Source organism: Chrysemys picta, chromosome 3 (genome assembly GCF_011386835.1).
Source record: "Chrysemys picta bellii isolate R12L10 chromosome 3, ASM1138683v2, whole genome shotgun sequence".
NCBI lineage: Eukaryota > Metazoa > Chordata > Testudines > Emydidae > Chrysemys > Chrysemys picta.
In genome coordinates this window covers 1117363-1139611 of record NC_088793.1, presented here as the reverse complement: position 1 = coordinate 1139611, position 22249 = coordinate 1117363, and the positions used below count along the sequence as shown (strand labels likewise).

Genomic DNA, 22249 nt, shown 5'->3' with positions numbered 1-22249 from the left:
TCTCTCCCCGGTCTGCAGGTCTCTGGGCGCCTGTCAGGAGCCCAGCTATGGGGGAGGGCATGGCTGAGTGGGGGTGCAAGGACACATGGGGACAGGGCAGATGCCTGACTGAATGGGAGAGGCTAGGGATCAGCCAGATCTGAATGGGGGAGGCTCCACAACAATCCCCATCCCCCCCAAAACCTGTTCCATTCTTCTTCCACCCACACCCAAGAACCCTCCAGGTTTGCTCCCAGGCTCCTGTCCAGCAATTACTTCCCTCTCCCTCAGCTCGTCCATTACCCTTGACTCCCCCCAGCCTTTGCACTGCTTCTGAGGGGGGCGGGAAATCCGGTTCTGTGTTGTAGTTTAAATGAATTACTACTCAGAGCTCTGTATTAATACGCCTAATCAATGTAATTAAAAATGCCTAGTATGAATCTATTTGTCAAAAATCATTTCCTGAATCTTTTTTGTTGTCTGTATTGTTACAGACATACTTGCTGACAGGTATTTTGAAATAAATGACCAAAAATAATTGAAACTGGTGTGATCATATTGTGTTATTTTGATAAAAAAATACGCAGAATTTTAATATATTGTGCGCAGAATTTTTAATTTTTTTGCACAGAATTCCCTCAGGAGTAATAGACTCATTGATTGCCAGGCCAGAAGGGACCACTGCAGCCATCTCATCTAGGGTGACCAGATGTCCCTATTTTATAGGGACAGTTCCGATTTTTGGGTCTTTTTCTTATATAGGCTCCTGTTACTCCCCACCTCTGTCCCAATTTTTCACACTTGCTGTCTGGTCCCCCTAATCTCGTCTGACCTCCTGAATAACACAGGTCAGAGCCTTTCCCCGCTATAATTCCCAGAACAGAGCTTTGAGGAAAACATCCCATTGTGACTGAAAAATGGCCAGCGATTGAAAATCCACAGCTCCTGGTAAACTGTTCCAATGGCTAATTAATTACTCTGACCATTAAAAATGTATACGTTCTTTCCAGTCTGAATTCGTCTAGCTTCGACTTCCAGAAACTGGAATTAGACCTTCCTCTGCTAGACTGAAGCACCCACTATAAAATATTTGTTCCCATGTAGGTACTTACAGACTGGGCTCAGGCCACCAGAGCACCAATATGTTCCCGCTTAATCATAGAATATCAGGGTTGGAAGGGACCTCAAGAGGTCATCTAGTCCAACCCCCTGCTCAAAGCAGGACCAATTCCCAACGAAATCATCCCAGCCAGGGCTTTGTCAAGCTGGGCCTTAAAAACCTCCAAGGAAGGAGACTCCACCACCTCCCTAGGTAACGCATTCCAGTGCTTCACCACCCTCCTAGTGAAATAGTGTTTCCTAATATCCAACCTAGACCTCCCCCACTGCAACTTGAGACCATTGCTCCTTGTTCTGTCATCTGCCACCACTGAGAACAGCCGCGCTCCATCTTCTTTGGAACCCCCCTTCAGGTAGTTGAAGGCTGCTATCAAATCCCCCCTCATTCTTCTCTTCTGGAGACTAAACAATCCCAGTTCCCTCAGCCTCTCCTCATAAGTCATGTGCTCCAGACCCCTAATCATTTTTGTTGCCCTCCACTGGACTCTTTCCAATTTTTCCACATCCTTCTTGTAGTGTGGGGCCCAAAACTGGACACAGTACTCCAGATGAGGCCTCACCAATGTCGAATTAAGGGGAACGATCACGTTCCTCGATCTGCTGGCAATGCCCCTACTTATACAGCCCAAAATGCCGTTAGCCTTCTTGGCAACAAGAGCACACTGTCGACTCAGATCCAGCTTCTCATCCACTGTGACCCCTAGGTCCTTTTCTGCAGAACTGCTACCTAGCCACTCGGTCCCTAGTCTGTAGCAGGGCATGGGATTCTTCCGTCCTAAGTGCAGGACTCTGCACTTGTCCTTGTTGAACCTCATCAGGTTTTTTTGGCCCAATCCTCTAATTTGTCTAGGTCCCTCTGTATCCGATCCCTACCCTCTAGTGTATCTACCACGCCTCCTAGTTTAGTGTCATCTGCAAACTTGCTGAGAGTGCAGTCCACACCATCTTCCAGATCATTAATAAAGATATTAAACAAAACCGGCCCCAGGACTGACCCTTGGGGCACTCCGCTTGAAACCGGCTGCCAACTAGACATGGAGCCATTGATCACTACCCGTTGAGCCCGACGATCTAGCCAGCTTTCTATCCACCTTACAGTCCATTCATCCAGCCCACACTTCTTTAACTTGGCAGCAAGAATACTGTGGGAGACCGTATGAAAAGCTTTGCTAAAGTCAAGGAATAACACATCCACTGCTTTCCCCTCATCCACAGAGCCAGTTATCTCATCATAGAAGGCAATTAGGTTAGTCAGGCACGACTTCCCCTTGGTGAATCCATGCTGACTGTTCCTGATCACTTTCCTCTCCTCTAAGTGTTTCATAATTGATTCCTTGAGGACCTGCTCCATGATTTTTCCAGGGACTGAGGTGAGGCTGACTGGCCTGTACTTCCCCAGATCCTCCTTCTTCCCTTTTTTAAAGATGGGCACTACATTAGCCTTTTTCCAGTCATCTGGGACCTCCCCCGATCGCCATGAGTTTTCAAAAATAATGGCTAATGGCTCTGCAATCTCATCTGCCAACTCCTTTAGCACCCTCGGATGCAGCGCATCCGGCCCCATGGACTTGTGCACGTCCAGTTTTTCTAAATAGTCCTGAACCACTTCTTTCTCCACAGAGGGCTGGTCACCTTCTCCCCATATTGTGCTGCCCAGTGCAGCAGTCTGGGAGCGGACCTTGTTCGTGAAGACAGAGGCAAAAAAAAGCATTGAGTACATTAGCTTTTTCCACATCCTCGGTCACTAGGTTTCCTCCCTCATTCAGTAAGGGGCCCACCCTTTCTTGACTTTCTTCTTGTTGCTAACATACCTGAAGAAACCCTTCTTGTTACTCTTAACATCTCTTGCTAGCTGCAACTCCAAGTGTGATTTGGCCTTCCTGATTTCACTCCTGCATGCCTGAGCAATATTTTTATACTCCTCCCTGGTCATTTGTCCAATCTTCCACTTCTTGTAAGCTTCTTTTTTGCATTTAAGATCAGCAAGGATTTTACTGTTTAGCCAAGCTGGTCGCCTGCTATATTTATTATTCTTTGTACACATGGGGATGGTTTGTTCCTGCAACCGCAATAAGGATTCTTTAAAATACAGCCAGCTCTCCTGGACCCCTTTGCCCGTCATGTTATTCTCCCAGGGGATCCTGCCCATCTGTTCCCTGAGGGAGTCAAAGTCTGCTTTTCTGAAGTCCAGGGTCCGTATTCTGCTGCTCTCCTTTCTTCCTTGTGTCAGGATCCTGAACTCGACCATCCCATGGTCACTGCCTCCCAGGTTCCCATCCACTTTTGCTTCCCCTACTAATTCTTCCCTGTTTGGCAGACAACCCCTCAACGTTCGGCTGATGGACCGTAAGTGCCAGACCTACGACTAGGAAATCATCATCTGAAACCTGTTTGACCAAGATTTGTGGTAATCATCATCTGTTTCTCCAGACCGCAGACAAGTTGCCACTGGGTACTTACAGGGGACGCGTCGTGAACGCCGATCCATCGCCCCTGTAACGGGGCTGGCACCCACCTCTCATGAGCACCCCCTTTCTCTGGCTGTCATGCCTGCAAACACAGGTCTTTTCAGAGGACAGCACCCACCTCTCGTGGACAGCCCTTTTCTCTCGGTTGGATGTGAGCCTGCTTGTTTTTCAGTTCTTACACCAGGGTGGCACCGGTCTCTTGCGAGCACCCCCTGGCTGATGGTTCTCTCAGCGGGTCTTCCGCAGCTCAGCCCTCCAGCCGAGCCGCACACGCTGCTCCCCCTTCTGGGATAGACAGTCCAAGTACTTATCTCGGCCCTGGTACAGGGCCACAGCGCTAAGGCTTCTCCCCTGGGCTGGGGCCCATCTCGGTACCCACAGTTGGTGGTGTTTCAGCAGGCCGCACGGGGCTCAGTGGATGACCAGCCCAGCGGGGCCCATCTCGGTACCTCATGGGCCTGGCCAAGTTCTGTGCTCAGTCCCCCGGGCGCAGCCTGCCTCCACTGACCTTCCCCTGGTCCTGCTGCTCTTCCCGCCAGCCAGGCACCCGGTCTTCAGCAGCCTTCCCTGGGCTTCAGTCCTGTCTGCAGTGAGCTGTGCATACTGTGCCAGCCAGCCAGCCTCTATTGTTGAGCTCCACACAGCAATGAAGGCTCCGCTCTGCTGATTGCCTTTTATCCGATCCTTCTGGTCCCTTATTGGTCAGTCCAGCAGCCCCTCTGATTGGCCACTCCCCTGCAGCCGCTCTAGGCAGCCTGGAGGACTCCTCGCTGCTCTATTCTGGGGCAGGGTGACCCAGGGCGGCGAGGCCTCCAGCAGCGGGCCCCGGACCTAAGTCCACCCTGCCACAGTCCCCCTTTCACCTATTGTGACCATCTTACAAAAACAGCAACTAGGGTCAAAACACACAACCACCTGGTCAGAAAGCTGGCTGGAACGCCATGGGCGCCAGTGCCCAGACATCACACACGTTAGCCTTGGCACTCATTGGCAGAGCACTGCGCTCCAGTCTGGGCTCGCTCGTCTCACACAACAATGATCAACGTACAACTTAATTCCACCATGCGTATTATTTCGGGCACACTTCAATCTACTCCTCAGCCATGGTTACCGGTTCTCTGCAATATTGCTCCACCCAGTGTTCGCAGAGAGGAAAGCGTAGCAAAGCTTAGGATGAAATATTGTGATATGCCACATCTACCGTTAACTAAAGACTTGTTTAATCCGCCACATGGTCGTCTGCCCTCACGATGCCCACTGTGGATAAGTTTACCGGGTGAAGGATTTACGGTAGAGGACGCGTGGCGAGCTTCATGGTTCGCAGAGAAAGTGACACATAATTAGCCTGTCTCTGACCCCACTCAACATCAACCCGGGTTTGATTTACCACAGAGGCACTGGAGCTTCTCAACCACTTTTGTACCAGATGTGGAATTTGTGCTCAGGGGAATTTCAGTGGTGTTTGAGAGCCAGTCACTCTGTCAGCGTGGGCAGCCACAAACCCTGACACACAGTGTTGAGGACTGCAAAATGACTCAACTTCCTAGACTCTTCATGCCTGAAACATTGTCGATAAGGACGCTGGGTCTTGGCTTGACCGGATTGCATACGCCAAATAAATAAATAAGTAAATAAATCAAGTTACTCCTTAGCTTTCCCTTAAGATAATTAGATTGAGCTCTATCGCTATAAGTTTTCTAATCCTTTAATCATTCTTGTGGCTCTTCTCTGACCCCTCTCCAATTTATCAACCTCCTCCTTGAATTGTGGGCACCAGACCTGGATACAGGATCCCAGCAGCAGTCACACCAGTGCCAAACAGAGGTACAATAACCTCTCTGCTCCTACCCGAGATTCCCGTTTATGCTCCCAGAATGGCATTAGCCCTTCTGGCCACGGTGTTACACTGGGAGCTCATGTCCAGCTGATTGTCCACCACGACACCCAGGGTAGAGTCCCTCTGCCTGTAAGTTTGACCGGCATCCTTTGTTCCTAGTGGTACATTTACATTTAGCCATACTAAAATGTACACTGCTTGCTTGTGCCCAGCGTACCAAGGGAGCCAGACCGCTCTGTGTCACTGACTTGTCCTCTTCATTATTCACCACTCCCCCAATCTGTGGGTCATCTGAAAACTTTATCAGTGTTGGTTTTGTTTTCTTCCAGGTCATTGATAAAACTGTTAAATAGTGTAGGGCCAAGACCCCACCCCTGTGGGACCCCACTGGAAACAAACCCGCTTGATAATGAGAACCCCCGTCTACAATGACCTTTTGAGACCTACCACTTAGTCAGTTTTTAATCCATTTAATGTGGGACAGGTTCATTTTATATTATTCTAGTATTTTAATCAAAATGTCGTGTGATACCAAGTCCAATGTAGACACTAAGTGAGGTGTCTACACTGACACTGCGTCGCTCTAACTACATCGCACAAAGCTCTCTGCCTCTCGTCGCGGTGGTTTTCTGATGTCAGCGTAGCAGGGGAGTTCCATCGGCGGGAGATGCAGCGCAGCGTATACTCGTCCAGTGTTTTGTCAACGAAAGCTGACTTCTGTCAACAAAACCGTGTAGTGTAGACAAGGCCTTAGAGAAGTCCGAGTATGTTATGTCAACACTGTTACCTTTACCAATCAAACTGGTCATCTCATCAAAAAATACATTGAGGTAGTTTGACAGGATCTATTTCCCATAAAGCGGTGATGATTGCCATTAATTATACCACCCTCCTTTAATTCTTTATTAACCAAGTTCTGTATCAGCTGCTCCATTTGTCACACCTGCCCCAGATCGGTGCTAGGCCCCCAGCTTGGGAAGTCTCTTGGAGGAACTCTTCAGCGGGCCAGATGTCCCAGCGGGTCCAACTCTTCCTTCAGGGCAGGCCGTGCAGCCTCAGCGCCTCCCGAGACTGGGCTTCCCCGGCTCTAGCACTTCCTACTTCTGGGTCCAAAGGCACCAGCCAGTAGCCTTTGGTGAGATCCGTGGTAATGAGGTACCAGGCCCCACCCCAACTTGTCTAGGGTCTCATCAGTCATAAGCATGGGGTAGGCATTGGAGATGGTGATGGCACTGAGCTTCCAATAGTCCACACAGAACCAGATCGACCCGTCCTTCTTGGGGACCAGCACCATCGGCAAGGCCCAGGTGCTGGGTCACCCCTAAAGCCAGCACGTCCTTGCCATCTCTCTGCAGGCATGTGCTGTATCGGTTCGCCCTTGGCGCCAAAGGCATTCAAGAGACTTTTCCTTTGAGTTGTCAGTGACTCACAACCAGGTAACAGAGTGCCCCTCCCTCTCCCCTTTTGCCCACCCTTCTCACAAACATTATCCTTCGGGGCTTCGAGATCCCTAGGTGGGGATCGACTGGGGTCAGCTACCCCCCCACACACTTTTTGCCTTTCCCCAAGTCCCATGTCTGGGGCACCCCCACTGGTTGTTTCCCAGGACCCAGGCTTAGCCCCATCCCTTTGGGTTTCTTTTCATATCCAGACCCACTGGCCACAAACATCTGCCAACCAGCCTGCACGGCCCTGCTCCTTCAGCTTCCCACTAGCTCCAGGTTCAGCTCGGAGGCGCTACTTGAACCCGAGCAGCTCGTGAAAACGTGTGTGGAGACAAACTCCCATCAGGGAGGTGACTTCCATGTACATCGATCCCTTGGGCACTGCGCACGCCAAAACCTTGTCCTGGGAGCATCCACGCCCTCCGTCTGGCTGTGCACCTCTACCGCCAGGGATGGGGCGGGGGGCCAGACGGTGGGGCCAGTCTGCAGGGGGGACCAGGCTCAAAGCGCAACCTTCTCAAAGGCCAAGTCTCCAGCACCCTCCCTTAAACAGGGCACTTTGTACACTGCAGGTTCCCGTGGACTCGCCCCTCAACAGGACCTCATGCTCCTCCTTCCTCCAAAAGCTGCTGCAGCTGCTTGTCCTGGGACAGCCAGTGTCTCTGCCAGCCCCTCCCTCCCTCCGCTGCAGCTCCAGAGAGGGGAACTGGGCGTGAGGACGCCCTGCTACTGCCTTCATTACGCTTGGGCTCTCCGCGCCCTGCCTGGGTCTGGCCAGCCTTCTCCAGCTGCACCTTGCTTTACTTCCCCCACTCCCTGCACCGCTCTGCCATGCTCTTCCTAGCGAGGGGGTGTCATGGACCCACAGGGTCAGGGCTCTGGCCCCAACCTGGGAACAGTCTCTGGGAGGGGCCTTCAGTGGGCCAGACCACCCCCCCCCCGGATCTCACTCTTCCCCCGGGGTGAGCCACACGGCCTCCCTGCCTCCTGAAACAGAGCTCCTGGGCTCCTGCCTCCGCCCATCGCTCTGCCCAGCGAGTCCCGCTGAGCCAGACACCCGGGACAGCCTCGGCTGCTCTGCAGGGACCCCTGCGCCCGCCAGTGCCTGCAGGGACACCAGGCAGCCTTTCCCCCAGAGCCGGTCTCAGTCCCCTGGGTACGGTGTGGGGGGCCCTCGGGTTAAGACACAGTCCAGCTGGCCAAGCAGTTGTGGGCACCGCTTCCGCTCCCTGCTCTGTCTGTCCGTGCCAGGCAGCCCCAGGTCCCACCAAAGGCCAGCTCCTGTCCCAACCTTCAGTCCCGTCCTGCCGAGCCCTGCGAGTCCCCAGCCCCGCCTGCTGGAGCTTGTTCAGTCCTGGGGCTCCCATTGTCCAGCCAGATCCTCCCTTGAGCTGAGGTCAGCCTGGCCTTAGCGCCCCGCCAGGCCTGACACACCCCTCCTGCCCTAGGAGCATTTAACCCCTCTGCCCCCCGGGCAGCAGCCCCCCACCCGGGAAGTCTCACCGGGCTCAGCCTTCAGGAAAACACTGCAAGAAATTCCCACTTTGTTACAGGGGGGCTGGCGTGCTGCTGTTGGGGGAGGGGGAACCCGAGGTTGACATGGTGCCACTGGTGGGGGAGGGGGGGCACTGGGGGCTGGCCTGATGCAGCACCATTGGTGGGGGCCCAGCAGTGCGGGGGGAGGATGGCTGTGGGGTGGGGGGGTTGAGCCACCTGACGGAGAGAAAGGCCAACAAGCCTGACCCTGTGGGTCAGGGGAGGGGCTCCCTCCTGAGCGCCACGAAGGTGCCCTGGTTAAAGGGCCGGGTCAGTCCCTGCCTGGTCTCTGCTACCAGCATGTGAAACTGGCTGGCCCCTCCCCAGAGCTTATCCCCATGGCCTCTCTGCCCCATGGGACGGCAGGCGTGGCACCAACCACGGCACTGAGGAAGGTGATGCCCCTGCCCAGCTGCACCCTGGCACCCCCACCCGCGCAGCTGATTCCAGCCCCCAGGACAGGGCAGCCTGAGCAGACAATGAACCCTTGGCACAGTGAGCAGGCTCTGCTTACACCGCAGCCCCAGAAGCCATCTGTGGCCTTGGCAGGGCAGCAACCTGGCCCCATTGCCCCCTCCCTACGCAGCACCCCTGAGGGAGGGCAGCCAGGGGACAAGCATTGGTGGCTCCAGCTCACAGCGACTCCCTTGGGAGCAGAGGCCTGGGCAGGCGTCTTCCCCAGGCCAATCTCCAGGTGGGGGAGGAAGCTGGACTTGGGGGGGGGGAGTGGGAGTGTTGTGAACCAACCTCCAGGGGAGGTGCAGTGCAGGGAGCAGCTGTGTGGTGGTGGTGGGGAAGAGATTCCAATGGCCCCTTACCCTCCCCCAGGCCCAATCAGCCTCTAGAGCAAGGCCATACCCCACTCCCAGCGCTGCCAGGTGCCTGCTAGGCAACCATGGGGCAGGCGCTGCCCTGCCCCCCCTTAGCACAGCACAGTGGGGGCTGCTGCCCAGGAGAGCCGGGCAGCAGTGTCCAGCAGGCCAGGGGCACGTGGCTGTAACCGCTCCACTCTGAGCTCAGCCAGGCACCGGGGGATGGACAGAGGAGGTGCTGGGGGGGGGGCTCTCCAGGCCAGCTGAGGTGGGGGGCACACGTGGCCCTTCCAGCTGGACTCCACCCCCATCACACCTGGGCCCCAGCCAATGACACCCCAGCTGACCCCCCCAGCCCTGCCCCCATGGCACTGCCACAATGATCCACATGCCACGGCCCCTCCTGACTTCAGCAGAGGGACAGGTCCCCACACACACCCCGAAGAGCCCCCCCGCTCACAGCTGCAGTGCCCAGCCCCGGGCTGCAGGGGACAGGATGGCAGCCACTCTCCGCCCACAGGCACACACTGGGAAGGGAGAGTGGGGAGGGGGGCCTTGGGCAGGGAGTCCCAAGCTAGAACAGCTGGGTTCACTCATGCCCCTCCCTGACCCAAATCACCTAGGCTTCCCCCCACCCAAGGAGGAGCAGAACCTGGGCTGGCGGTGTGATAACATTAGCCTTACGTGCGGCTGCTTGGGGAAGCCGAGAGTGGCACAGGGGGTGCTGCTAGGCGAGCCCAGCCCCCGAGCCCAGGGTGCCTTGGCCTGGCTCTCTCCTCACCCCATCCAGTGGCAGGAAGTTCCGCAGGCGAGTTATAGGTTATACAAGAACCAGGCGGCTTTGGCTCTTCTCAGGGACCCTCTGATTGCCCAATGGGCCTGCATCAACGGGCTCACTCCTCCCTCAAGCCAGGCTGCGTGGCTGGCAACACCCCCCGCATCCCCGCGTGCAGCTGCCAGGGGCTGAGGGCTGAGCAAGGACCCTGCCCCTGCTCCGCCGGGCTCCCAGGGAGGAGGCCCAGCCATGTCCCTTTCCCTCTCTGGTCCCTCACTGTCCAGCTGACAGCCCCTGCAGGGAAGCAGGGAGGGCTCCCGCCCAGCTGCGACCACGCACCCGTCGCTGGCTCTGGGCACACAGTAATGCGACAGTGCAAGACCGGCTGGGCCCCCGGTGCTGGGGCCAGTCCTGGGGCACGGGCGAGAGGTCTCTGGCCACGCTCCTGAGGACACAGTCTGGAGCAAGGCTGGGCAGGGAGCTGGCTGCGCAGGTGCAAGTCATGGGCTCAGAGTGGTGCTGGCAGGACAGAGACCACGGTGAGAGAGACGCCCCCCAGCAGCCTTTAATGGTGTCATCAAAGCCAGACCACAGGTTCCTTTATTGCCCTGACACCGCGGCCCGGTGGGCCCCAGGGCGCCGGCAGGGACACCACCGAGGCTCAGACACAGTGACTGAGGCTCTGTCTGGGCCAGGCCAGGAGCGCTGGGGGAAGGGGTGCTGCCCCTGGGGGGCAGCAAGTCACAGTGCAAGCAGGTAGTGAGTGCGCTGCCTGCCAGGCCCACGCCCAGCCCAGCGAGCTGTTTGGCACCCGACACAGGGAAGGGACAGGGTGCCCGGCCGGCTCAGCCCGCGGCTGCCCCGTCTCCATGGGCTAGTTACAGTGGGGTTGGTCTCGTTTGCCTCCAGACTGCGCGGCTGGGGCACAGACTTGTGCTTTTCGGGCCAGGGCCCTGCGAGCTCGGCATCCACGCAGCTGTAAACGCGGGGTTTGTGGGGGGAGGGGCCTGCTGGGGAGAAGCCAGGCGGGTGCTGGTGCTGCTGGTGAGTGACTGGCCGCGGGAGGGAGGGAGGGGGGCTGCGCGGGGTGTGCCCAGGGGTTTCCAGTCTCAGGTTCCTTGGGCAGCAATGCCAGCGCAGGGAGCCTGGCCCGCCAGCAGGCTACGGCAGCCAGAGAAGTCACAGCACGAGGAGCCTTGGCAGGCGCAGGAGCGAGTCCTTGCAGGAACGGCCTCCCCACAGGCGTTGCCAGTTTACCTGAGATTCGAGCCACAGCCAGGTGGCCTGGCTGCCCCCAGCGGGGGACAGGATCCCCGGGCAGCGGCAGGTCCAGTGGGGTTCCCACCCAGAGTCCAGGCGAGGGGACAGGCAGTCGGCAGGTCGAAGCTGGCCTCATGCATCAGTCCTGGGGCTGGCGCCTGGCAGCGGCTCCTCTCCAGCTGCTGCAGGCAGGGGCTGCACCACAATGGGGGTCTGGGTCTCTGAGGGGCGACAGGCTCCGTGAGGGGCAGGGCATTCGGGGGTCTCAGAGCACCCCCGAGCCCACACCGGCTTGGCACAGAACCTGGCAGCCACAGGCATGGGAGTCGGGGCTCCCGACAGCTGCTCCAGGCTCCCAGAGCAAACCCAAGCAGAGGCCCCAGGGAGGTGAGAGCCATGGAGCAGGGTGTGGACCTGGCCAGCCCAAATGGCTATTATTGGCCCACGACTGTGGGGCACTGGCAGCCAGGGAGAGCTAGGGGAGCCCAGGCTGGGCAGGTCAGGGGGGTGGGGGGGGAGCCCAGGCTGGGGGACTGGGAGCAGAGGGTGGGTTCGGGGGACAAGGGAGCTGTACGTGCTCCTCTGAGTCACTGAAAGGCTCCTCCAAGGGGCTGGTGAAAGCCAGGATGTACCACAAACCCTGTGGGTCCGTGACAAAGGGCCACCCACAGCCGGCACCAGAGGGGTGGTGGCACAAGTGTGGGGACTCCAGGAGTGCCCCATCAGCCGACGGGCGTAGCCGCCAGGCCCACCCCTGCTGTCTCCCTCCACGCCTGCCTGGGGCCCCGGGGACACGCAGGTGGGGGAGGCTGTGGCAGGCAGGGCCTGGTGAGTGCTGGGGTGAGTCCCAGGGCGGCCTTGCCCCAAGCACAGTGAGACAATCGCCTTGTGCTGGGCCCCCCCTCCTGGCCACTCGAAGCACTGTCACCAGGCCTGTCAGCCTCTCGCTGGGGCCAACGGCAAGGAGGGCTCAGCCCCATCCCGGAGGGCAGGGTGCCCCCCACTGCAACCGGTAACCGCAAGAGCCGGACTGGGCCCGTCAGGCGGGGCAGCAGGGCAGGCCCCAGGGACGCTCAGCTCCCTCCGGGAGCCTGGATCCCAGCCGGTCTGCTCTGCCCCGCACCCAGCTCACACGCAGCCCTGGTGCCTGAGTGCCACACCGCGGGAGGGACTGACCACCGGCTCCGCCAAGCCCCTGCTCCCACCTGGGCTGCTGGCCCCGCCCCGCAGGGGGCAGGAGAGCACAATCCCCCAAGAGCTCCAAGCACTAGGGCCCAGCACTGCCTGCCCCAGCCCAGAGGGGACCCCAGGGTGTCAGCGAGATCCTGACCTCGCTTTCCTCCACGTCCCCCCTCCCTGGTGACGGCGGCCAGGCCCCCCCGCAGCCCCTGGGATGGGCCAGGCCAAGCCAGCCACAGGCTCGTGTAGAGACAGCGTGGGGCAGGGCAGCCGAGAGACTTGCCCAGAGTTCACAGCAAGCTGTGGCAGAGCCGGGACCCTGGGCCAGAGCCCAGTACTGCCCCCTCCCCGAGCTCCTGCTCTCATCTGCCCAGCACCTGCCCCGTGCTGCCCACCCCCGGTGCTGGCCATGTGCCTGCAGCCTCAGGGCCTCCCCTCCTGCCCCAACCCCCCCGTTACCCTCACTGCTCAACCGCACGCCTGCCTGGGGGTGCCCTGCCCCGCTCAGAGCGAGGCTCGGACGAAGGACATGCCACGGGCCGAGCTGGGCTCCCCTCTGGCAGCAGCACAGTGCAGGGCAACTCCTCCTCCTCACCTTCGGCCTCAGCTTGGATCTGCGCCTCCAGGTCCTCCGGGTTGACATACTTGTAGGAGTCCTCATCCTCCGGCGGCCGGCACTTCCCGCAGCAGAAACAGCAGCAGCAACAGCAGCAGCAGCAGGTGAAGATGCCACAGCACACGGCCAAGGCCTGCATGGGAGGGAGCAGCCGGGTCAGACTCCGAGGGGCTGGGAGAGGCACTGAGGCAGGGCTAAGGACTGTCTGACCAGCCCTGACAGGGCGTTGTCCAGCGTCGGGGATTCCACAGCCTCCCTGGGCAATTTATCCCAGTGTTTAACCACCCTGACAGTCAGGAAGTTTTCCTAATGTCCAACCTAGACCTCCCTTGCTGCAGTTTAAGCCCATTGCTTCCTCAGGGGTTAAGGAAAATAATTTACCTCCCTCCTCTTTATAACAACCGTTTATCTACCTGAAGACTGTTATTCCCCCAACCCAATCTTCTCTTTGCCAAACTAAACAAAACAATTTTTCAGTTCTTCCTGGAAGGTCATGCTTTTCAGACCTATAATCATTTTTGTTGCTCTTCTCTGGACTTTTTCTAATTTCTCTACATCTTTCCTGAAATGTGGCACCCAGAACTGAACACAATACTCCAGTTGAGGCCTAATCAGCGCGGAGTAGAGAGGAAGAATTACTTCTCCTGTCTTGCTCACAACACTCCTGCTAATACATCCCAGAATGATGTTCGCTTTTTATGCAACTGTGTTCCACTCTTCACTCATACTTAGCTTGTGATCTACTATGACCCCCAGATCCCTTTCCACAGGACTCCTTCCTAGGCAGTCATTTCCCATTTTGTGTGTGTGCAACTGATTGTTCCTTCCTGAGTGAGTACTTCGCATCTGTCCTTCTTGAATTTCGTCCTGTTTACTTCAGACCATTTCTCCAGTTTGTCCAGGTCACATTGAATTTTAATCCTGTCCTCCCAAAGCACTTGCAACTCCTCCCAGCTTGGTATCGTCCGCAAACTTTACAAATGTATCTCTATGCCATTCTCTAAATCACGGATGAAGATATTGAATAGAAGTAGCCCCAGGATAGATCCCTGTGGGACCCCACTTGATATGCCCTTCTAGCTTGACTGTGAACCACTGACAACGACTCTCTGGCAAGGGTTTTGCACCCACCTTACAGTAGGTTCGTCTAGGTTACATTTCCCTAGTTTGTTTATGAGACAGTATCATATCTCAACTTCAGTAAGGCTTTTATCTTCCCCCTATCCACAAGGCTTGTTACCCTGTCAAAGGAGGATATTACATTGGTTTGCCATGATTTGTTCTGGACAAATACATGTTCACTGTCACCTATCACCTTATTATCTTGTAAGTCTTTACAAATACATTGTTTGAATATTGGCTCCATTATCTTTCCAGGTACCAAAGCTAAACTGACTGGTCTGTAATTCCCTGGTTTGTCCTTATTCCCGTTTAGTGACAAGGGCTATATTTGCCCTTTGCCAGTCCTCTGGGATCTGGCTTCCGGGAGTTCTCAAAAATAATCACTAATGGCCCAGAGGTCTCTTCAGCCAGTTCCTTAAGTATTCTAAGATGTATTTCATCAGGCCCTGCCACCTGAAGTCACCTAACTTGTCTATGGAATTCTTGTTCTTTCTTAGTTTAGCCTCAGATCCTGCCCCATTTACACCAATGGTCAGACTGACTGTGAACTCCCACCATGGGTGGCTCAGGGCCTGGGCACCCCACCCACCTCCAGTGGGGGACCCAGAGCCCAGGAGACCTCTCTGCATCGAGCCACGTGGCTGGAGCAGCCAGCGCTGGAGAGTGGCCCGTGGTGTCTCTGTGGGAGCCCGACAGGTGCACAGAACAGGCCGGGGGGGGGGGGGGGGGGGCTGTGCCCAGCAGGCAGCGGGCACTCGCCTTGAACCACCACTTGGACATGAGGAAGTAGTACTTGACGCTCTCCTCGCCAAACTGCTCCGCCACGTAGAGCCCCATGGAGCCATACTCGTCATAGATCCGCCGCTTGTTCTCGTCATTCAGCGTCGCGTTCGCATTGTTGATCTCCTTGAACTTCTCCACTGCCTCGGGATTCTCGGGGTTCTTGTCCGGGTGGTACTTCAGGGCCAGTTTCCTGCATGGTGCAGGGGAGCGGCAGGGCTGAGGAGACGGACAAAGCCGCTCCCCCAGATCTCAGGAGGGCACCCAGAGAATCCTCCCTCCCTTTTCCCTGGGGCTTGGAGACCCTGAGCTCCTTGGTATGACCCTGCCCCATGCTGGGGGCAGAAGGACCCTTGGGACGGCATGGTGTAACTCCACCCTGCAGTTCCAGGGTGCGCATTGCTCTCCAGACACAGGGCCAGAGCCCAGCATGCGTGCGGAGGCACTGGCCTGCATGGCTGGCTGGGCTCTCCCTGCCCCAGCAAGTCCGGCAGCGGAGGTGCAGCCACAAAGGGCCTGTGGGAGAGGCTGGGGTCGCTGGGCCCCGCAGGTAGGCTCCCTACCTGTACGCCTTCTTGATCTCCTCTGAAGAAGCCCCCTTCTCCAGGCCCAGGACTCTGTACAAACTCTCCCCCGCCCGGGACATTTTCCGCTGGGGTCGGCCGGGTTCCGCCATGTTGCTCTGTATTGGAGGGGGAATGGGGGGTGTAAGTCAACATGCTGTGGGGCAGGACCGGTGAGGACACAGGGAGCTGGGCGCAGGGCCTGGCACGCCAGCTATTCCAGCTCCCCAGAGTGAGCAGCCGGGGGGGGCATGTGCTGGCCAGGGTCCTGTCACCCACTGCAGGGCCATCTCATCATGGCAATCCAGGCAAGCAGCGGGACACAGCTGCCATGGGGGTCCCCCTCCCATCGCAGGGCCCGCTCAGCAGAGCCCCCCGGGGGATTAGGAAACCATGCAGACACCAGCTCTCCAGCAGAGGGTCAAGCCCGGGGCTCCCACGCTGCAGCCAGCGCTCACAATACCAGCGAGGAAGCAGGGAACAGCAGATTTCCGTCAGGCCCCGCGTGCACCACCTGGCCTGGGGCTCCCACACGCAAGGCCAGGCCAGGCCAGCAGTGCCTACAGCTCCCTCCCCACCTCCATAACACGCACAGCCCTGGACAGCGGAGACAAGGCTACATCAGTGCCAGGTGCAGCCAAGCACACCAGCACCACGGGCCCCCAGCAGCCTGGGGCGACCCTGCCACACGCGCAGACACTCTGGGCAGGCCGCTCGCAGCAGCTGCTCTGCCTCCCCTTGACCCTCACGAGTCAGGGCGGCCAATGGCCTCCTGGCCCCAGGGCCCACAGCAATCCCAGATACACGCCAGCGCAGCACGCCCCATTCCCAGCCATGCACTAACCGCAGAGACATCGAAGTGCATCTCCCCACACAGACACCCCCAAACCCTCTGTCTGCAGCTTGTCCGAGCTCGGGGCTTCTCTCCCCCTGCCCTACCCCCAGGAAGGGCACGAGGGCTCAGCAGCAGGACAGGGGCCAGGACACAGCACTTACCTGGCCGGCCCTGGGAATCCAGGCTCACCCGGCAGCAGGAATGAGGAAGTGAAACAAGGCAGGGCAAGAACTGGCCAGGCAAGGACACAGAGAGACACAGAGAGAGCCCAGCAACCAGCCTGCCAGTGCCAGCCCCTGCCCGGCCCCATGGATGTGCCGGGGCTCCTGGGCTCGGGGGATCACTTCCTGCTCTGGCTGCAGGGCGGGAGCGGGGGGCAGCGGGGTGACGACGGGACTTAGGCTTTGAGACGGACCCGTGTTAATCGGATTGTACAGCGCGGGGCCCTCACAGCATCCCCGGGCACCACGAACCGAGGGGGTCTCGCCTGCCGGGGCTTGGCCCCGCGCCTGGCCCCGGCTCTGCCCGGCGGCGGAGGGGGCGCGGCTGCCCAAGGCGGCGGCAGGGAGGGAGGGGTGATGAGCCGGACCCCGGACCCTTCCCTCACTCCCTCGCCCCGCGGAGGAGCAGCTCCCAGGGCGGCGCGGAGCTGGGCCTGGCGGGAGACGCCGCTCCCGGCACGGGCAGGGCGGAGCCGCGGGGGTACGCGGCTCACCAGCTCCCGAACCCGGCCGCCCCCAGCGCCGCTGCCCGGCCCCGGCCCCCCCGCGGAGCGCTCGCTGGAGCCCGGGACTCCCCCGCCCCGAGCCCAGCCCGGCCCGGCCCGAGCCCAGCCCAGCCCCAGCCGCACACGGACTCGCAGCCCGGCCCGGCCCAGCCCCAGCCCCAGCCCCGGCCGCACACGGACTCGCAGCCCGGCCCGGCCCCCCCCGCAACCCGGGGCGCGCGGCAGAGCGAGGGGCGGCCCCGGCCTCGCCCGTCCCGTCGCGGGGAGTTCCGCAGGCCCGCGGCGGCGGGAGGGGGGGGGGGAGATTGGGCCCGGCTGATCCGCCCCCGGTCCCGGCCCGTCTCTCACCGGCGGCTCCCGCGGCCCCGCTCAGCCTCCACCACCGACCCGGTAGAACCAGACCCTCGTCACAACTGCGCATGCGCAGCCTGAGCCCTGCGCAGGCGCCTTAACCCTGACCGGACCCTGCGCATGTGCAGACCCTTGCACGGAGATGAAAAGGCAGAGCCCGTCCCTAGGGACCACCGGGCCTGGGAGCCCCCCGAGAGACACAACTCCCGGCATGCCCCGCTCGCCTCCAACTCCCGGCATGCCCCGCTCGCCTCCAACTCCCGGCATGCCCCGCTCCCCGTCACCCCCCGCTCGCCTCCAACTCCCGGCATGCCCCGCTCCCCGTCACCCCCCGCTCGCCTCCAACTCCCGGCATGCCCCGCTCCCCGTCACCCCCCGCTCCCCTCCAACTCCCGGCATGCCCCGCTCCCGTCCAGCTACACCAACTCCCGGCATGCCCCGCTCCCGTCCAGATACACCAACTCCCGGCATGCCCCGCTCCCCGTCACCCCCCCGCTCGCCTCCAATTCCCGGCATGCCCCGCTCCCCGTCACCCCCCGCTCGCCTCCAATTCCCAGCATGCCCCGCTCCCGTCCAGCTACACCGACTCCCGGCATGCCCCGCTCCCCGTCACCCCCCCGCTCGCCTCCAATTCCCGGCATGCCCCGCTCCCCGTCACCCCCCCGCTCGCCTCCAACTCCCGGCATGCCCCGCTCCCGTGCAGCTACACCGACTCCCGGCATGCCCCGCGCCCCAGGCAGTGCTCCTTGGCGCTGCTGGTCGAAAGGAGGGAGCAGGGAACTCGGGGCAGACCCTTTATTAGTCGAACACAAGGAAGGCCGCCCTGTACAGCATTGCAAGGGCAGAGCAGGGGCGCCCGGTCCCGGGGCAGAGCCGCTTGCAGGAACCAGGCGCTAGGGGCATCTGCCCGTTCCCAGGCAGCTCAGGCGGGCCGAAGAGATCCTGCAGAAGCCTCGCGTGCCCTTGCCAGTCTCGCTACAGGGCCAAGAAACGCATGCCCCACCGCGTGCCGCTGCCACCATTCCTGGGCCCGGGCCCACAGCCCCAGCAAGACACGAGGCAGCCTCTGGCTTCTAGCACTGTGCGTGGCAATGGGAGACCCCACTGAAACCAGCTCTCCGAGGAGACGGAAATCCTCTTGTCCCACTCTCTGGTCCTGATTTCCTCTGCATTGAAGTAATGGATGAGCCAGCGCTGGCGCGGCAGCCGTCTCCCCATGCCCCGGGCAAGGAGGCAGCATTGGGGGGAGGGGCTCGGAGGGGGGGATGGTGAAACACGTTAAGACCGCCTTGCCTTGCCGTGCTCCCCCTTGGAGCAGCTTCTGGGGCAAGTAGCTATCCTGCCCTGAGCACAAGACAGGAGTCAAGGAAGGAGCTCAGGGTCTCCTCCCAAGCCCACACCCGTGGAGGGATGAACTGCAATCCCCCACCTGCCTTCCGGACAGGCTGAGCGTCTCCAGCAGAGCAGGCCCTGACCACCCACCCATGGCCAGCGCCCCAGAGAAGAGGGAGCTGCCAGACTCACGAACCTGGCCCGTGGGCTGGAATGCCTGCTGTGGAAGGCGAGGGCACCTCCTATTCTGCACCAGCCCTAGTTCCCTGCCAGCACCAGACTGCTCCAGGCTAAACAGCTCCAGGGCACTGCCCCATGTTCAGGACTATCAGGGCACTGGGGAGGACGGGGGAAAAGAGTAGAGCTGGGGGTTGAGGGAGACGGGGCTGTTCCCTTCCATTTGATCCTTGGTCCCTGACAATTTTTCAAGTAGCTGGCCCATGAGCCGGAACGTGGGGGGAGTAACTGCTCTGAGCAAATAAACAGAGTGCCTGCCCCAGCCAGTGCACGGGCCTCACCTCGCCCCTTCCAGGCCATAGGGAGAGTCCCTTACCACCTCCACCACTCCACATGCACCCACATCCATGTGGGGCCAGAGGGAGAATCTGACCCCCCCCTCCGCCCACCAACCAGAGGGAGGCACGAGGAGTGTGTACCCAGCGTGCGGACACTGCAGGCCACAGGCAGTCTCTGCCTTGCACGCACACTGGAGGCACTGGTGGGCAGTTTCCAAATAGCTGCCCGCCCGACAGCATGTGGTCCAGAGGGAAGTAGCATCAGGGCCCTGTGAGGCCAGCAGGGAGGGGCCATCCTGGGGGAGCAGAAGGGCAAGGCTGGAGGGAGGGAGGAGGCAGTGGGGGCAAGGCTGGCAGGCAGGGAGGCCAGCTCAGTAGTCCGTGCTCTCACTCTCACACCAGGCGGAGGGGGCATCAGTACCAAAGTACCTGTCTCCAAAGTTACCTAAACACAAAAGCAACACAGTAAGGCGATCGGCAGCAGCACCATACCCCATGATGCCAGCCCCTCTCCCCCGGGGAAGCCCCAGGAGAATGAAACCATTGCCTCACATCAATCCCCCCAGGTCTGCAGCCCGGCCCGGCCCGGCCCTGCCGGAGCACAGCTGTCTCCGGGCCGAGGAAGGGCACCATAGGGCCTGGTCTGAGCGGCCACAGGCAGTCGCCCAAGCCAGGCTGAGCTCCCCGCCCCCCTTACCGATGCCAGGGATGATGTGGAATTCCTCGTTGACCCTCTTGTCCACGGCTGTGGTGATGATGCGGACACGGGGGAAGGCGTAGGCCACGGAGTGAACCCCCATCTCCGCCATCAGCAGGGACAGCAGGAAGATCTTCTCTTCGTGGACATCGTGATCCTGCAGCACAGACAGTGCTGAGCAGAATGGGCCCAGAGCGAAGTGCATGGGCGGCAGGTGGAGCCCCCTTCCGGGAGGCTAGGGCCCAGCCCTGCCCCTTCTGCCCGCCAGAGAAGCCCCGGGCCGCCCCAAGCCCACTCCCCTGTCCTCCTCCCCCGGCTAGAGGAGCCCCAGGCCGCCAGGTGCCCTGAGCCCACCCCCTCCATCACAAGCCCCAGGCCAGCCCCAGCCACGCCGCACCTCCGCTCCCGAGACGCCCCGCTGGAAAAGCCGCGTGCAGGTTCCGAGGCAGCTGAGGAGGTGGTATCCGCTACTCCAGGAGATTACTGACGAACTGGGGGAGCTGAGTAGCACATACCACGTCCTCAACCACCTCAGCACCTGCCTGGCGCAGAATAAGCAAAAACTTTCCCCATGCAAACTGCCAAAACCTGCAACCTGGCAGCAGCTGCTAGGCCAGGGAGGCTTAGCCTATTATACTACCACCTATGGCGAAGTGCCCCATGCTCTCAGAGCAGTAGCCTCCCTGCTTCCATGCTGGAAACCCCAGGCAGCCCACCCCCATTCCCAGAGGGTAGGGCCAGCCCGGCAGGCTCACCAGCAGGACGCGCACGGCCATCATGGCTGCAGCCCCCGTGGACACGGTGCTGTCCATCAGGATGACATAATCTTCGCTGATCTCCTTGGGGAGCCGCAGATAGTGAAGCTGAGGACAGATGGGGGACAGGGTTTATGAAGGAGTCAAGTGCGACACCCTGCCCCCACCCCGCAGCCCCTTGTGGAATTAACAAGCACTCTGTGGACGCTGGGGGCAAAGAAGGGATGGACAGGGCAGCGCTCACCTCAGGCTCCCCTGTGTCGTGGTTGGTCTGGATCAGAATCTTGCCCAGTCGAATGTCTTTGCAGACAGCAGTGAGCGCCTGCTCCATGGTCTCCCCCGCCCGCAGGATGGACACACCTGTGATCTGGTGCAGAGGGAAGACAACAGCCACCTTAGATTGGACTGGGCATGCAGCTACCCCGAGGGGGCAGCGACCGCCTCCCGCCTCTCAGACCCCCCGCCAGGGCAGCACATCCCAACAGCCCCCCAGCCCTCATACTGGGGCAAGGACCCCCAGCCACCCTTCCTATTCCCCAAAGCAGTCTGGGAAGCCTTGCATCCCCCTCCTGGAGCCCAAGGGGGTGTTGTCCTAGATGGGAGAATAGACATTTCTCTGGTCCCCATCAGCCCAGGACCCGAGAGCCTCGCCATCTTCTCCCAATCCTGCCTTGCTGCACGGGACAGGGGGAACTGACCTCACGGAAGCTAAGTGACTGACCGGGGGTCACACAGGCAGTCTGTGCAGAGCAGGGAATGGAACCAGCTCTCCCCAAGCCAGGGCTGTGGAATGGCCACCCTTCCTCCCAGAGTTCTGGGGGGACCTGGCCAGTCTCACCCGCTGCCTGTGGAACCGCTTCCCTTCATACACAGTCCCCTGAGGCGTCTCCACCGTCACTGGCTGCAGGAGAAGAGCAGGTTGTTAATGTGGGGGCAGACCCTGAGCCAGGCTGCAGCATGACGCAGCAACTTCGTCCAGACAGCATAAGAGCAGGTAGCAAAGGGCAGGGCCTGGGCCTTACATGGCAGGTTGGGGGCAGGGCCTGTACCGTGAGTGGCAGGCAGGAGGGGCGGGTCACCAGGGAAGGGGCAGAGCCTGTAGCATGAGTGGCAGGCAGGAGGGGCGGGTCACCAGGGAAGGGGCAGAGCCTGTAGCATGAGTGGCAGGCAGGAGGGGCAGGACACCAGGGAAGGGGCAGAGCCTGTAGCATGAGTGGCAGGCAGATGGGGCAGGTCACCAGGGAAGGGGCGGAGCCTGTAGCATGAGTGGCAGGCAGGAGGGGTAAGGCCTGTAGCATGAGTGGCAGGCAGATGGGGCAAGTCACCAGGAAAGGGGCGGGGCCTGTACCGTGAGTGGCAGGCAGGAGGGGCGGGGCCTGTAGCATGAGTGGCAGGCAGGAGAGGCAGGTCACCAGGAAAGGGGCAGAGCCTGTAGCATGAGTGGCAGGCAGGAGGGGCAGGTCACCAGGAAAGGGGCGGGGCCTGTAGCATGAGTGGTAGGCAGGAGGGGCAGGGCCTGTAGCATGAGTGGCAGGCAGATGGGGCA

The 22249-nt window shown here is 60.0% G+C and overlaps 2 protein-coding genes across 6 annotated transcripts in view; both read right to left on the bottom strand.

Moving 5' to 3' along the window:
• Positions 1 to 10553: 10553 nt before the first annotated feature.
• DNAJC5G (DnaJ heat shock protein family (Hsp40) member C5 gamma) lies at positions 10554 to 17600 on the bottom strand. Of its 5 annotated transcripts, none has more exons than XM_065587313.1 (5): positions 17402 to 17600; positions 15492 to 15610; positions 14908 to 15121; positions 12889 to 13159; positions 10554 to 11450 (listed from the first exon to the last, which is right to left on the bottom strand). In XM_065587313.1, exons 2-5 carry the CDS (start codon positions 15602 to 15604, stop codon positions 11371 to 11373), a joined length of 678 nt encoding a protein of 225 aa, XP_065443385.1. In that variant the 5' UTR covers positions 15605 to 15610; positions 17402 to 17600; the 3' UTR covers positions 10554 to 11370. The 5 variants fall into 5 exon arrangements, with proteins under 5 accessions (XP_065443385.1, XP_065443388.1, XP_065443386.1 ...); XM_065587316.1 differs by having other exon boundaries at positions 10554 to 11452; positions 13006 to 13159; positions 17402 to 17578; XM_065587314.1 differs by lacking the exon at positions 17402 to 17600 and adding an exon at positions 16488 to 17093.
• A 585-nt stretch (positions 17601 to 18185) lies between these two features.
• The window catches only part of LOC101939164 (uridine-cytidine kinase-like 1), a 29989-nt gene continuing 25925 nt past the window's right edge, over positions 18186 to 22249 (bottom strand). Inside the window, 5 exon segments of the mRNA XM_065590030.1 lie at positions 18186 to 19696; positions 19949 to 20105; positions 20704 to 20811; positions 20948 to 21070; positions 21542 to 21604. Of these exon segments, the coding sequence (XP_065446102.1) occupies positions 19623 to 19696; positions 19949 to 20105; positions 20704 to 20811; positions 20948 to 21070; positions 21542 to 21604 (525 nt within the window). The 3' untranslated portion in view covers positions 18186 to 19622.

Bases quoted from the DNA above. Each gene is read 5' to 3' on its own strand.
- DNAJC5G (XM_065587312.1), bottom strand. From the start codon at position 16,356: ATGCACTTCGATGTCTCTGCG. The intron at 15,611-16,335 runs GTTAGTGCATGG...CCTCCAATACAG, and splicing joins TGCACTTCGATGTCTCTGCG to AGCAACATGGCGGAACCCGG. The intron at 15,122-15,491 runs GTAGGGAGCCTA...TGCACCATGCAG, and splicing joins GAGATCAAGAAGGCGTACAG to GAAACTGGCCCTGAAGTACC.